We start from the raw sequence: 15022 nt of genomic DNA on the forward strand, positions 1-15022 counted from the left end.
TCCTACGGCTCTCTGGGTGGGCGGGTTTTAAATTGTAGGGACCCCGGGTTTGGTTGCAAGAGCATTGTTGTAGTTAGCCCCTTAGCTAATTTCATCCGGGCAGCTTCCTCCTCGCTATTAAAAGTGCGCTTAGAACATCATTTTAAGGCCAACGTGTCGTGTTTCAGTAACACCAACAAAGTTCTCGTATGAAGTTGCTTAACCGTTTAACTTTAACTCCAGACTAGCCGCTTCACTACTAGCAAGTTAAGCTAGCAAATGTGTTTGTCTATGCACCCCAGTCTAGCTAGCTAGCTAGCTAACTCAAGTGCCTAAATTCGCAGGAATGAACCATAAAAGTAAGAAGAGGATCAAAGAGGCGAAGCGGAGCGCCAGACCTGAGCTGAAGGACTCTTCAGATTGGACGAAACACGATTATTGCGAGACTTTCGATGTGTCACACCGCTCAGTGAAGGTAAACTGTCGGTAGCAAGTTATCCATGCTAGGCTAGTTAGCCATGTTAGCTCTTTCAACACGTTTCACCTTACAAAACCAGTGCGGATGGTCACGTAGGCTGCTGCTGCACTTTCAGCGCACAGCGGTCTTCATTGGCGCAACTGTCATCGGTCAGTCTGGACTCAAACGCTGTGCCACAGCCCATTCGGTTAATTATTGACCACATTGGTTTGACGGTGTATAGTTATTTTTTTGTGACATTGTTACATTTGCATTTCATTGAGGCTTACATGTGATTATTAGCCAGTCACCACCAACAGGTAGCCGGCCTACTGACCCATGTTCTCAGACCCAATAGACAGCTGATGATGGTATTTTGTCCACCTCGATCCACTGTTTATATTTTATAAGAAGACTGTAATTGTATTATGTCTGTAGGAATTATTGCCCTTGTCCTCAGAGATAAACAGGAAAGCCCATACCTTTTCCACAGTGTGTCCTGATTAAACACTGTTATATTGACACAATCACTACAACAATGTATGATTGATAATGCATTGATCTTAAAACCAACTTCATTGTTAACTGTATGTTTGAAATAAGCCCACTGGAGGGCATTTTCTTTGCTCCATGTGGGACACTGGGTTATTGCCAAGTGGTTCAGCAGGATATTTGTTATCACAAGAGTTAAGAAGGGCTGCTCTGGGTTGCTAAGAATACCCATGACACTCGAAGCTTAGGTAGTTTCAAGAGTTGTCCTATAGGTTAACAACTCATCTCAGCATTTTTGTTTAATTCCTTCTCTTTTGGGGTTGAGCTTCTGAACTTAACCTTAAGCTGACAAGGTAAAAATGTTGTTCTGCCCCTGAACCAGGCAGTTAACCCACTGTTCCCCTAGGCTGTCATTGAAAAGGAGAATTGGTTCTTAACTGACTTGCCTCGTAAAATACATTTAAAAAAGGTGACTTTCAGACCCCGTCATTCCATGTAAAATCAGAACAAAAATGCCCATGACCTTTTGTATTCCCTTTGCCCCCGATCAGACTATATCAAATGGTCTTCCTCCGAGTCTACTCCTTAATGTTCCAGTTGGTTGCATTGCATTCAAAAACAGTTGATCTTTTATTGTGATGCAGTTTTGTAAAACTCTCAACCTCAATCTGTGAGACCAATACTAGGCCCAATGACTGGGAAGCATTAAGTCAGAAATGACTAGTGTTCCCTTTGAATTCAGTTCAATGTAATTTATATTGGTAGAAAGGTTATTGATTAAAGTAGTCGTACATTCATGAAATGTAGCCCCCAACCCTCTCTCTTTCACACACACACACAACTGACATGACATATGCGTCTCATAGGACAATGTTGAGCGTGTGGACACCCTGCGTCTCAGCGCAGAGGAGTTCATCCAGCGCTTCGAGAGGCCCTACAAACCTGTGGTGCTGCTCAACTGTCAGGACACCTGGCCCGCACGTGAGAAGTGGACCATGGAGCGCCTCAAACGTAAGTACCGCAACCAGAAGTTCAAGTGTGGCGAGGACAACGACGGTTACTCTGTGAAGATGAAGATGAAGTACTACGTGGAGTACCTGGAGTCCACACAGGACGACAGCCCACTCTATATTTTCGACAGCAGCTACGGCGAGCATGCCAAGCGCCGTAAGCTGCTGGAGGACTACCAGGTGCCAGTTTACTTTAGGGACGACCTCTTCCAGTTCGCCGGGGAGAAGCGCCGGCCTCCTTACAGGTGAAAGCTATTCTCAGTAACATTGTTAACTAAAATAGCTGCAATGTTATTGTATGTTCTGTGAAGTTGAACTAACTCTGGTAACACCTGTCCCTTTATTTTTCTGTCTTTTTTCTCAGATGGTTTGTAATGGGTCCTGCCCGCTCTGGCACTGGCATCCACATTGACCCGCTGGGTACGAGTGCCTGGAATGCCCTGGTGCAGGGGCACAAGCGCTGGTGCTTGTTCCCCACCCACACGCCCCGGGAGCTGATCAAGGTGACCCGGGATGACGGGGGCAACCAGCAGGACGAGGCCATCACCTGGTTTAACGTGGTGTACCCACGCACCCAGCAGCCAACCTGGCCTGCTGAGTTCAGACCCCTGGAGATTCTGCAGGGACCAGGGGAGACCGTGTTTGTCCCTGGTCAGTGGGCTACTGCTGCCATTTCATAGATGTTTGGTCTGTCTTTCACTTTGAATACTGTTTGACTGGAGAGAGTGAAGTAGTTTTAATCTTCAGCGTTGAACCATTTGTCAAGATCTGAAAAGGCCAGGGTTCAGTTAGTTAGGACATATATTATATAAAAGTAGGGCAGAATATACAGTGAGTATGAAAGGTCTTTGATGAGAAGTGATATACCAATATTATGTGCTGTGTGTATATGTACATATACGTGTATATATACAGTAACAGTAAAAAGTTTGGACACCTCATTCAAGTTTTTCTTTATTTTAACTATTCTCTACATTGTAGAATAATAGTGAAGACTTCAAAACTATGACATAACACATATGGAATCATGTAGTAACCAAAAAAGTGTTAAACAAATCAAAATATATTTTATATTAGCCACCATTTGCCTTGATGACAGCTTTGCACACTCTTGGCATTCTCTCAACCATCTTCATGAGGTAGTCACTTGCAATGTATTTCAATTAACAGGTGTGTCTTGTTAATCATTAATTTCTGGAATTTCTTTCCTTAATGTGTTTGAGCCAATCCTTTGTGTTGTGACAAGGTAGGGATGGTATACTGAAGATAGCCTAAAATAGTACAAATAAAGAAAAACCCTTGAATGAGTAGATATATCCAAACTTTTGACTGGTACTGTATATATGTGTGTGTGTGTATATGTATGCCATACACTCACCAGCCAGTTTATTAGATAAAGTACCGACCCCCCTTTGCCTCCAGAACAGCCTGAATTCTTTGGAGCATGGATTCTACAAAATGTCAGCAGCGTCGTCTTATTTTTAGCTGATATAAGTGGAACCCTCTATGGTCGTCTGCTGCAATAGCCCATCTGTGACAAGGGCCGAAGAGTTGTGTGTTCTGAGATGCCGTTCACACCACTGTTGTACTGCGCCGTTATTTGTCTGTTTGTGGCAAGCCTGTTAACTTACATGATTCTTCACATTCTCCCTCGACCTCTCATCCATGAGAGAGGTCACAGGACTGCTGCTGACTGGATATTTTGTGTTTGTCGCACCATTCTCTGTAAATCCTAGACATTGTCGTGCGTGAAAAGCCCAGGAGGGTGGCAGTTTCTGAGATACTGGAACTGATGTGCCTGGTACCAACGATCATACCAAACTCAGTCGCTTAGGTCACTCGTTTTACTCATTCTAACGTTTAATCGAGCAGTAACTTGATGCCTCTCTGCCTGCTTTTTATTGTAAGCCACGGCCACATGACTCACTGTCTGTAGGAGCGATCCATTTTGTATGTAATAAACTGTCCGGTGATATGTAATGTATGTATTCACAGCTTTTCACTTTCACTATGTAGCTGGGCTATCCTAGCTATCCCGTTTCTGCTAGCTCTCCATGAATATCAACAAGAAGTGTAGCCGCCACCTTGTGTACAACCACACTTACTGTGGGGCTCAGTGATCGACATGGTTGCAGAGGTTAATCCAGTGTTACTGACCTACCCTAATACCCTGCACCCTCCTGCGTTAACTGACTGATAAAACAGGATTAAACTCTGTTTCCTTTGGATCTGGTCCAGATCTTGAACTTTTCCTGTTTACTCAAGTTGGAGACCAGAATATTAGGTCCTGATGGCTGAGAGAGTGTATGTAAGGGAGTGTGTTTGTTTCAAGAGCAGAACCCTGTTGGACAGGCTGTTCTGTCTCCTCTGAAGATGTCCATCCATACTTTACTATTTCTGTCTATCCACCCACCTCTTCCTCCACTCCATAAAGGTCTTAAACTAATGACTAAGATTTTCATCAAAATGTCCTCGGACAGAGTATGTTTTCTGCCATGTGAGAAGGTCAGATGGTGTATTATTGTACTTGGCCATTCTATGGTTTGGTGAGCCGAAAACTAATCCTGATCATCTCTGTTGCTTGTTCTCTAGGAGGCTGGTGGCATGTGGTTCTCAACATTGACACCACCATCGCTATCACTCAGAACTTTGCCAGCACCACCAACTTCCCCATCGTGTGGCATAAAACTGTGCGGGGCCGGCCCAAGCTATCGAGGAAGTGGTATCGGTAAGCACTCCTAACAGAACCCCCACAGCTGTAGGAACACCTCGTGAAAGAAGAAACTTTCAAATATTTTGACTGTCGGGAGGCTGTGTAATATGAGGAACAATTCTGCACACACTGGGTTTTGCGTCACTGTTTATTTGGACCAATTACAATTTAGCAAGGGTGAACTTTCACCTGGCATCTTTAGAATTTTCGGATGGGAAGGGGTTAGTTTGGTCCATAGATGGCCGAGATGATTATAGAGGAGGGGATGTGAACCTCTAGGGCCTCCAAACTCATTTTTTCATTGTTTCCCTCTAGTCAGGGACTGATTTAGACCTGGGACACCAGGTGGGTGCAATTAATTATCAGGTAGAACAGAAAACCAGCAGGCTCCGGACCTCGTAGGGTAAGAGTTGAATGCATCTGGTCTATAGGATCTGCCCTGGTTCTGTCACTCGCACTAGGCCAAACATTTCACGACCACCCGCTCCCATCACATCCAGTAGCTGGTCAGAGGGCAGCATTCATGTAAGATTTGGTTCTGGGCTTCCAAACTTATGGGAACCAATAAAAAGTGTGTTGGCAGGTTCTGTAAAGAATGGGTCCTGCCCGCTCTGGCACTGACATCCACATTGAACCTCTGGGTCCGAGTGCCTGGGATGTGTTGGTGCAAAGGCACAAGTTCTGATGCTTCTTCCCCACCCACGAGACCTGGGAGCAACGAGGACCAAAAGCCCCAGTCCATACATTGGGCAACATTTTCGTGGTCGAAAGGGGCACTGATTTGTGCAAAAACTACTGCAAACTCATTTATAATCTGGCAGCGTAATTTAATTTGTAACTTCAACAATGTGCGTTATATTGTGTGATTATTTAACTAGAGTTTGATAACCAAGCAATACATAAATAGTCGCCTCCTTATAATGGACCTTGCTGAAGAGATTAAATCATACTGCCAGATTTTTGCAAAAATGTCACCCATAGCTGCCTTTGTAGGTACCTCAATGGGAAAATACATTGTAGAAGAATGGCCTCTGATATTCCTTTATATAGTATTTAATGATAATGTTCTAATATATTTGCACCCAGATCCACTAACTTTCACAAGGAGGGTATTTATTTTCATACATAAAATCTCTCTTAGTATCCTGAAGCAGGAAAGGCCAGACATGGCTACCCTGGCAGACAAAGTGGACCTCCAGGAATCAACTGGCATCGCCTCGGACAGCTCCAGTGACTCTTCCTCCTCCTCTTCCTCCAGCTCCTCTGACTCAGACTCAGAGGTACATCCCGTTCCCTCAAAAAACACACACATACAGTGTGACATTCACACATGGATATACAGTAGCCCCCTACTCTAGGGACCCCTGAGCTGGGTGTACGATAGAGGGCAGCAGGCACCTTTTCACACGCGGGCAGATGTCACGGGGTCTGCCACACATGTGCATGTGAAACGGCCACACATACTGTAAGCCACACACGTCCCCTCACTCTGAAATGCTGTAATGCAAAGGTCCTGTCTCTCTCACTACTGCATGCAGGCAACAACATGCCATGATGTTACATTTAGAAGGCAGTCGGAGATGATAGAAGAAATTACAATGACTTACAATGAGCATATATTACATATCCCTGCCTTAACACGCTCCTTCCTATATAATGCCTTTCATGTTAAGGTTATATTGTTCCCTCTAAGTGGTCCTGCTGGGTCACAGAAACGTGGCCACAGGTCTTTGGTTTCTGGAACTGGGGGAACTGGTATTGAATAGCTTGGTGGACAGCATGCCCCTCCAGTTACATATACATCCATATCGGGTTGAGCTGTTGGGTGGAGGTTGGGGGTTACCCTTGTGTAATGGTTGGTAGGCCCTGCCTTCCCCCTGGAGAGAATATTCTGTTCTACTGGTTGAACAAGAACACTACTGTCGGCAGATGATTGTCTGTATATAGCATGTTCAATTGGTAATGGGTGTTTGTGAGTAGACTGTGTGTATGAGGGACAGTGACACCTAGTCCCCCCCCCCTATTATGTAAATGGAATGTAATAGACATGTAGTATGTTCTATGGAGAGATGTATCCAAGACCTTCCCCGCCTCTCTGGTTTGCCCCTCTCCACTACAGGCTGAGTCGGGCTCGGAGGGGGACGCCATGTCTCACAGGCGGAAGAAGAGGAAGACGTGCAGTATGATATCCAACGGAGACAGCAGCACCAAGGACGACTGTGTCAGCAAAGAGCGCAGCTCCTCCCGGTGACCCTCTCACTCCGCCCAGCCTCGCCAAAAGGCCACACCCAGGGGGACTCTGGCATGAAGAGCGGCCAATTTGTTTGTTTTCATTTGTGTGTCTCCAAAGGAGAGTCTGGTGGCCCTCTGTCAGTCTGTTGGATAGATAAGAGAGTCAGCCTACCCCTAGGCTGTGATAAAGGAGATTCCCCCTGAGGCGCGGACCTCTTGGAGATTTATCTGCCACCGCTCAGCTTCTAGTCAAACGTCAATCTATATTGCTGTTGCTTGTGGGGTGTGGGAAGAGCAGTATTTCAGTGCGAGGGAGGGGTGTTGACCTTTGGAGAGAGGTGGGCTGTTGCCTTGTTGTACACCAGGTACTGGGTCTGAGGCAGGGAGCCTATCAGGCTGGCCTGTCTCCTCTACAGTGCCATGGTCTTATGTTGCTCAGTGGGGAAAAGTTTTCTATTCACAGTGAGATGATGGATGGATGGATGGATGGATAGATAGGTGTGCTTTGGATTGACTTTACTTTGCAGTATGTGGGATGCCAGTTGAGTTTTATCATGGCAGAGTTAACCATCTTTAGATATTAAAGGGTACTGTGAGTTTTGTAAGTTGATACTGAATGACAGGGTAAGGGTGGAGGGAGATGCTGCCTTCTTAGACTGCAAAAAAGCCACTGATTTTATATTTTTTATTTAACATTTCTGCTTTCATCCTCTGGGCTTCTTTTGCTAGTAACAGTTGAACTGTATGCGTATGTCCTGCAATCAATACAGTTAATTCAGTTTCAGTTAATTAAATGGTTAGCAAATCAACAGTTCACAATCCAGTCAATACCATTTAACAGATCTAGAAAGCAATGAAAAGATTGCATAGTGGCATTTCTCTTTCATATCATATTTATCTGCTGTTGGCATCTGTAATGCACACGTGTCTAGTGAAACAACAGCTTTTTCAAGACTTAGCCCAAGTCATCCAGTAACAACTGTAAAGGCCAGGGGATCCCCCCCTGACTTAGATTTAGCCGGTTCAGCTTGACATTCAAAAGCTTGACCTTTTTAGGAAGAAATTGCTTATACTACACTCCCTTAGCTCCAGGTTGGGTAAGATGAATCACAGTCAGGTGCCACAAATGAATGTTGGGCTATCAACAACAAAATTCCACCCAAGAAACAACAACAAACAATATTGCCTGGTTATGTCATGTTTCTATGACTTTAATTATTATTATATATTTTTTTTTAATTTAACCTTTATTTAGCTAGTTAAATCAGTTAAAAACAAATGATTATTTACAATGACAGCCTACCCTGGCCAAACACGGACGACGCTGGGCCAATTGTGCGCCGCCCTATGGGACTCCCAATCATGGCCAGATGTGATACAGCTTGGATCCGAACCAGGGACTGTAGTGATGCCTCTTGCACTGAGATGCAGTGCCTTAGACCGCTGCACCACTTGGGATTAATTTAATTACGTATGGGTAACTCACACAATTTTCAAAATGGTATGATAACAATTGTTATTGTTTCTCGTGTAAAAGTGTGCCCTTTGCTGCTATATTAATTAACATTTTAAGATGAATGAAATCAAACTATTCAATTTATTTGACATTACACAGCTATACTGTACATCAGGGGTGTCCTTTTTTGAAAAAATTACGATCTCAAATGACATGCCTAAAACCAAATCGAAACTGTGTAGAAATTATAGTGGACATAATTTTATAGTCTCTAAACTCTGTCCAGCTTGTTAACAGTCATCGAAATGAAAGCTAGACAGTCGGGGAGCATAGAAAATGTGATGGATAGAGAACTATTTTTTGCCAATTTTGACAGCAAGGAATATAACCAATAGAAGTGGACCTCAGTGAAGACAGAATGTGGCCCTTTGGGGCAAAATGAGTGTAACACCCCTGTTGTAGATGCTGGTTTCCCAGACCCAGATCATGCCTATTCCTGGTCCAAAAAGCACTTTCAGAGAAGTCTCTATCACGGTTGCCTTTTAGTCCAAGATTAGAATGAACCTCTTTCCACGAAAGGAGCCCTAGGTGTTTGATCTTGTGTTCTCATTCTGAGACCCCATTTTATATTCTCCATCACATGCAGAAGGGGGCACCAATGCCAGAGTTCTCACACTAGCTTGGCACTATTGTGTAGGTTACAGTCCAGAAGATACAGTTGTGTTGAAAGTAGAAATGAGGGCTGGCACAGGGAAAAGTTTAAACATATTGTAGGCCTTGTAGTTGCACATCTTGATCTTATTTCTCTGTGTAGTACAGCTAAGGGGGTTTGTGAAATGTTGCAAATACATTTTATGTGAGGGGATAGGTAGATATTTTGGACAGACTAAATGCATGGTTCTTTCCACGTGGCTTCTATAGGTTATGTGGCATATGCTGCTCTACAATGATTCAACTGCTTTGTATTTCATTAGTGTAAATTCAAACAAAAGCATCTAGCTAATACATTACTGTTATTCAGCAAATACAAGTTAATGGCTTGAATGCAGATTCTGCTTGTATAACTTTGTTCTGTGGGGTTAACATGGAGTCAAGTGAATACTGTTTTTTTGTGCTTTAAAAATGTGGCTTTGTCATCTAAAATGATTGAAAGTACTTTGAAATATGTGAATTGCTGTATGTCTGTGCAGTAGGTGTTTTCCACTGTCTTTAGACAAAAGTGCCTATAAGCACCAATTAATACTGTCATTGGCCTGCAGATGAGAGGTTGTATTGCTACTTGTGGTCAATGCGTCTGGTGTTTGCGCTGTTTTTAACCCATTAGGTGCTCACCTCATGTCAAGCATTTAGCACTATTACGATCCCTGGGGTCGGTCACATAGTGCCTTGGATCCGATGGGGGAATGGTGTGAACCAGGAGCCTACGTGGGTACATCTCAGTGGTCTAATGTGGCTTCCTTTGGTCAACCTCTTCCCTTCAGCCGCACTGATCCAAATCTACAGGACTGGAAAAAGGAAGCCCTCTAGGGTTCCGTCATATTGCTTTCACCTATCCTGTCTGTCCAGATCAGGGCTTTCACCTATCCCGTCTGTCCAGATCAGGGCTTTCACCTATCCCGTCTGTCCAGATCAGGGCTTTCACCTATCCCGTCTGTCCAGATCAGGGCTTTCACCTATCCCGTCTGTCCAGATCAGGGCTTTCACCTATCCCGTCTGTCCAGATCAGGGCTTTCACCTATCCTGTCGGTCCAGATCAGGGCTTTCACCTATCCCGTCTGTCCAGATCAGGGCTTTCACCTATCCCGTCTGTCCAGATCAGGGCTTTCACCTATCCCGTCTGTCCAGATCAGGGCTTTCACCTATCCCGTCTGTCCAGATCATCGGTCCAGATCAGGGCTTTCAAGTCGGTCCAGATCAGGGCAGATAAAGGAGAATGATGAGAAGAAGCCATTTTAAGATATTTAGATGTACACCCAGACATACCTTGACGCTAACCAGATCAAAGTTAATAAATTATTGATGGGTTAATAAATTATTTTTTCATGCAGCAACGTGCTAGTATGTTTCATTCTACATATCCATAGTTTCATCCTAATTTATCAGAATCCCTTTACAGATTATTTATAGATTTCCAACTAAATCAATAAATTGTTCAACTAACTATCCAAAACCATTGGCCTGCCCTTACCTTAACCCCATATCAGTAGTGTTGCAGTTGTTAGTTTAATAGTTTTAGTATCTGTAATATTACTAAACTGGTACCTGTGATGGTAGTTGCCAAAGCAAACCCTAGTGAATCATAACTGAGGAAGCAGTACGTCACTAGTATGGCTGGCTGGAATCTGCCTGTGATAGTGTCAAATTGGGCAGGGCATTTGGGAATGGGATATTCAGTGATCTGAGTACACACACAAACAGTTTGTTTTCATGGACATTGGGAACAACATAAGGGTAATACAGTGCCTTCAGAAAGTATTCACACCCCTTGACTTTTTCCACATTTTGTTGTGTTACAGCCTGAATTTAAAATGGATTACATTTACATGTGTTTGTGACTGGCCTACACACAATACCCTGTAATGTCAAAGTGGAATTATGTTTTCAAAATCTTTACAAATTAATTTAAAAAATGGAAAACTGAAATGTCTTGTCATTAAATATTCAGACCCTTTTATTATGGCAACCCTTAATAAGTTCAGGAGGAAAAATGCTTATCAAGGCACAGGACTCTGTATGAAAACAGTGACTACCTAATTTCTGTAACCCACACAGATTCAAGACCCGGGAGGTTTTCCAATGCATTGCAAAGGACACCTATTGGTAGGTTGGGTCATTTTTTTTTATGTCATTGAAAATCGCTTTGAGCATGGTGAAGTTATTAATTACACTTTGGATGATGTATTAATAAACCCAGTCAATACAAATATACTGTACAGGCGTCCTTCCTAATTGAGTTGCCGGAGAAGAAGGAAACTGCTCAGGTATTTCGCCATGAGGCCAATGGTGACTTTAAAACCCCCTAGATTCTATTGACACCGGTGTGTCAATCTAAGTAACATAATACAAAAATCCTTATCAAAATCTGTTCGGTTAAGCTAGAGATATGTTTTTTGCATGGGCTGTGTCTCAGTCCACTGCATCCGCCTATGTGGCCTTTCCACATCTGCGGTTGAAAGTGTTAGAGCTACAGCTCAGTTCATCAGACCAGAAAACGTCTGTAGCATCTGAATGGTTTGGCCTACAAACAATGTTCCCTCTAATTGTTTTCGGCACTGAGCAAATTTCAGGTCTGTTGAGTACAAACCTGAACATTGTGAAAGTTCTGTGTAAACTTCCGGTGCGCGTTTACTGTGAACACTGAGTCTGTACCCACTTTAAGTTAGTTTTAACAGTAATCAAGTAGGCTACTGTGGCTATTTGATCATAATGCTGGCCTACCAGAGTGGCCTATCATCAAAAACAATGGAGAAAATGCATCCCGTAACATTTAAACATGGAAATAGCTATCATTCAGGCTACAGTAGCAGCCAATGTGTGGTGTTCATTGTAGGCCTATATTCCATGAGACTTGGAAAAAAACATGCAGGGCTTGACATGAATCTCTTTAATGTCCTTCAGACAAGGAGGTGACTGAAAATGTTGTGTTTGATGCAAGGAACCACTTTACAAAATAAAATGCATTATTATTCCCATACTGTTATTACAGAGAACCAGTCAAATTATGCTACCCTCTGCCTTTTGGGTACTTAGTTTATTCAAGCCTGTCTGAAAATACAACACTGCCCCTTTAAGACAAGAAAAAAGCTATTTACTTGACTCACTTTTCAAAGATGATTAGAAATGCACACGTGTTATTGTAGGAAGCAATCACTCCCCCATTGAAAATCATCTATAACTGGGCTAATAACTCACTATCAAAGGGTATGAACAAATGTGCACACGTGGCTACATGTAGCTCTCGATTAAATCTCAAAACAAGCACATCTACTCATGACCACTCATGTGAATTATTTCTGCCACCCACATACAGGAAAACGGATCCAAATTAACATTATTACGTACTCCATCACCTCATGTTATCTACTTGATTAAATGTCCATGTGGGTTGTGTTATGTAGGTAAAACCTCTCGTTCTCTCAAACAGAATCAGTGAACATAAGTTCAATCATTAGAAATGACATGGACGAGACAGCCTACAGGGAGGAGGTGACGGCTCTCGGAATGATGTCAGGAGAATAACCTCAGACTCAACATCAACAAAACAAAGGAGATGATCATGGACTTCAGGAAACAGTAGAGGGAGCACCCCCCTATCCACATCGATGGGACAGCAGTGGACAAGGTGGAAAGTTTTAAGTTCCTCGGCGTACATATCACTGACAAACTGAAATGGTCCACCCATACAGACAGTGTGGTGAAGAAGGCGCGACAGCGCCTCTTCAACCTCAGGAGGCTGAAGAAATTTGGCTTGTCACCTAAAACCCTCACAAACTTTTACAGATGCACAATTGAGAGCATCCTTTTGGGCTGTATCACCACCTGGTTCAGCAACTGCACTGCCCACAACCACAGGGCTCTCCAGAGGGTGGTACGGTCTGCACAACCCATCACTGGGGGAGGTGGATATGAATAATACTCTGAGCAAAAGAGAATGTTTTGGGATTTTCACCCTCCAGAAATTATTCCTGAAAGGTCTTAATGGTGAAATGACCATGCATGTTATGTTGTAAATGTGAACATGAATTATTGCCATCACTTCAGATTACTCTTGACATTTTTTCTTGCACTGTACCAAATGATTTATGAAAACCTACTTGTCCTCATGGTGGTTTTATAGGCTTGTATAATGTTTTATGTTCAGACTTTATTAGAATAGTTATGAAATGCACATTGTTATATTTTGTAACACTTGCTTATTTTCCCTAGACTCCATCCCCATTTTATGCATTGGACCGATGTGGATGGAGCAATGTCTACATAAGGGTACAAATTGTAAACACTCACAAAAGCTCTGATGAAGGCCTTGAGGCCGATGCGTAAAGCTTAATTAATAAAGAGCAGTGATACTAGCAAGAGCGGTGTGCAGGTTTCTTCTTTTTTTCTCACCTATCAGCTGGTTCATTCCGACAATGTGGTGACTTTTGGACCTCATAACTTTTGAAATAAAAAATTAAATGCAAGTATTCTATCAGAAAAGGGAAATATTTGATGTAAGGTGCATAATCCTAACAGGGTGGGAATTTGGAGCCGAAATTAGCCATAGCTCTTTGAGTGAGAAAGATTGAGCTAGCATAATGGTGACCACTTGAACAGGATTTTAACTTCTCTATCACACATTTTTTAACATTTAGAAATGTTGCTAAATTTCTCTGTAATTTAGCCCAACAGGGTGAAAATGTATGAGTGGGACATACAGACTAACATGAAATGTGGAAAAATATATAAAACTGAGTGTATATATTTATTTAGCTTTGCACCATTGTTTTCCCACCAAAGACATGATGACACTTCCTGAATGTGGTGTCATTGTAGGAAGTTTTTTTTTCTTAAATGGAGAATTACAACAAATTAACAGGTTGGAAGGTAATATCAGGGACACAGAGAAAATATAAAATAATAATAAATACAATAATCATGAAGAAAACTATTGATAAGAGAGAATATAACTAGGACTATAAAATAATGGAAGAAAGATTTTAAATATGTTATGGCTTATATTGTATTTTGTATTTTTCGTGGAACTTGATGAATAACACCTGGGGTCATGGCAAAAACGCTTACCTCCACTGAAACAAAGTGTTCAAAATGCATAAAATTCCCTTTCAATATCCATATTTTTGTGTTTTTAAGGTAAAGGACACCTGACCTTATATTTAAAGCCTTATGGAATCCACATTTTAAACTAAATAACAAGTGATATTTCCTAGGGACAGAAAAGGAAGGCACTGCAATGTAGGAATGACCCAGCTAATACAATCATATGAAAATTGCTGTTCAAAACAACTGGAAACTCGGAACTCTTCGACTTCATTGAGTTCAAGACAATAGGGAAAAAACGAGAGCCGTTTGAGAAAAATTGTTTTCCAGGTTCCAAATAGTCTTGAAACCACCATTGTAGCAAGCTGGTGTCCGACCGCACAGTCTATGACGTTGCACGCAACCATTGGTTGATGAATGCAAAGTCTGAGGAGGGAAGTCGACAGAAATTACGCTCAGCTTTATAGCCTGCGTTTGCACCAGCAGGTTTATACGTTCGTGTTTAGTGGAAGCGCGGTGAGATGATTTACAGTGCGCGCGGGACTACACTCTGACCTACACACCAGCTGGCATCTGCAACAAGAAGGATAATTTTGCATGTACACATAAAAATACTATTTATTACATCTGCAGAAAACAACAATTGTCAAGTGAACATTAAATAGTTCTACCATCATGGAACTTGACGCGTCTATCATTCTCCCTGCGCTCTTCTTTACCATTCTTGCTGTTGTCTTGGCAGCCAAATTCATCCCCAAAAAACAACCAGAGGAAAAGAAGAAGAAGAGGGTTAAAGTAGGCAACAGAGACGACATTCCTCCTGCCAGAGCATTGGCACCAGCAGTAGCAGTAGTGGATGTACAAAAAAATGGTGATAGTACCAAAAGTGGAGGTACCCCCACAAGTGGTAGAAGCTGAAGTATAAC

The 15022-nt window shown here is 42.6% G+C and overlaps 1 protein-coding gene across 1 annotated transcript; it reads left to right on the forward strand.

The window, feature by feature from the left end:
* Positions 1-16: 16 nt before the first annotated feature.
* On the forward strand, positions 17-8199 carry LOC112226185 (bifunctional arginine demethylase and lysyl-hydroxylase JMJD6). The gene is made up of 6 exons (XM_024390495.2): positions 17-454; positions 1795-2183; positions 2303-2589; positions 4531-4666; positions 5793-5931; positions 6771-8199. Exons 1-6 carry the CDS (start codon positions 326-328, stop codon positions 6900-6902), a joined length of 1212 nt encoding a protein of 403 aa, XP_024246263.1. The 5' UTR covers positions 17-325; the 3' UTR covers positions 6903-8199.
* Positions 8200-15022: the final 6823 nt, after the last annotated feature.

This window comes from Oncorhynchus tshawytscha, unplaced genomic scaffold (genome assembly GCF_018296145.1).
Source record: "Oncorhynchus tshawytscha isolate Ot180627B unplaced genomic scaffold, Otsh_v2.0 Un_contig_635_pilon_pilon, whole genome shotgun sequence".
Taxonomy (NCBI): Eukaryota; Metazoa; Chordata; class Actinopteri; order Salmoniformes; family Salmonidae; genus Oncorhynchus; species Oncorhynchus tshawytscha.

Coding starts and splice junctions, on each gene's coding strand:
- LOC112226185 (XM_024390495.2), top strand. CDS start 326: ATGAACCATAAAAGTAAGAAGAGGATCAAAGAGGCGAAGCGGAGCGCC. Junction 2,590..4,530: donor GGAGACCGTGTTTGTCCCTG/GTCAGTGGGCTA, acceptor CTTGTTCTCTAG/GAGGCTGGTGGCATGTGGTT. Junction 4,667..5,792: donor CTATCGAGGAAGTGGTATCG/GTAAGCACTCCT, acceptor AATCTCTCTTAG/TATCCTGAAGCAGGAAAGGC.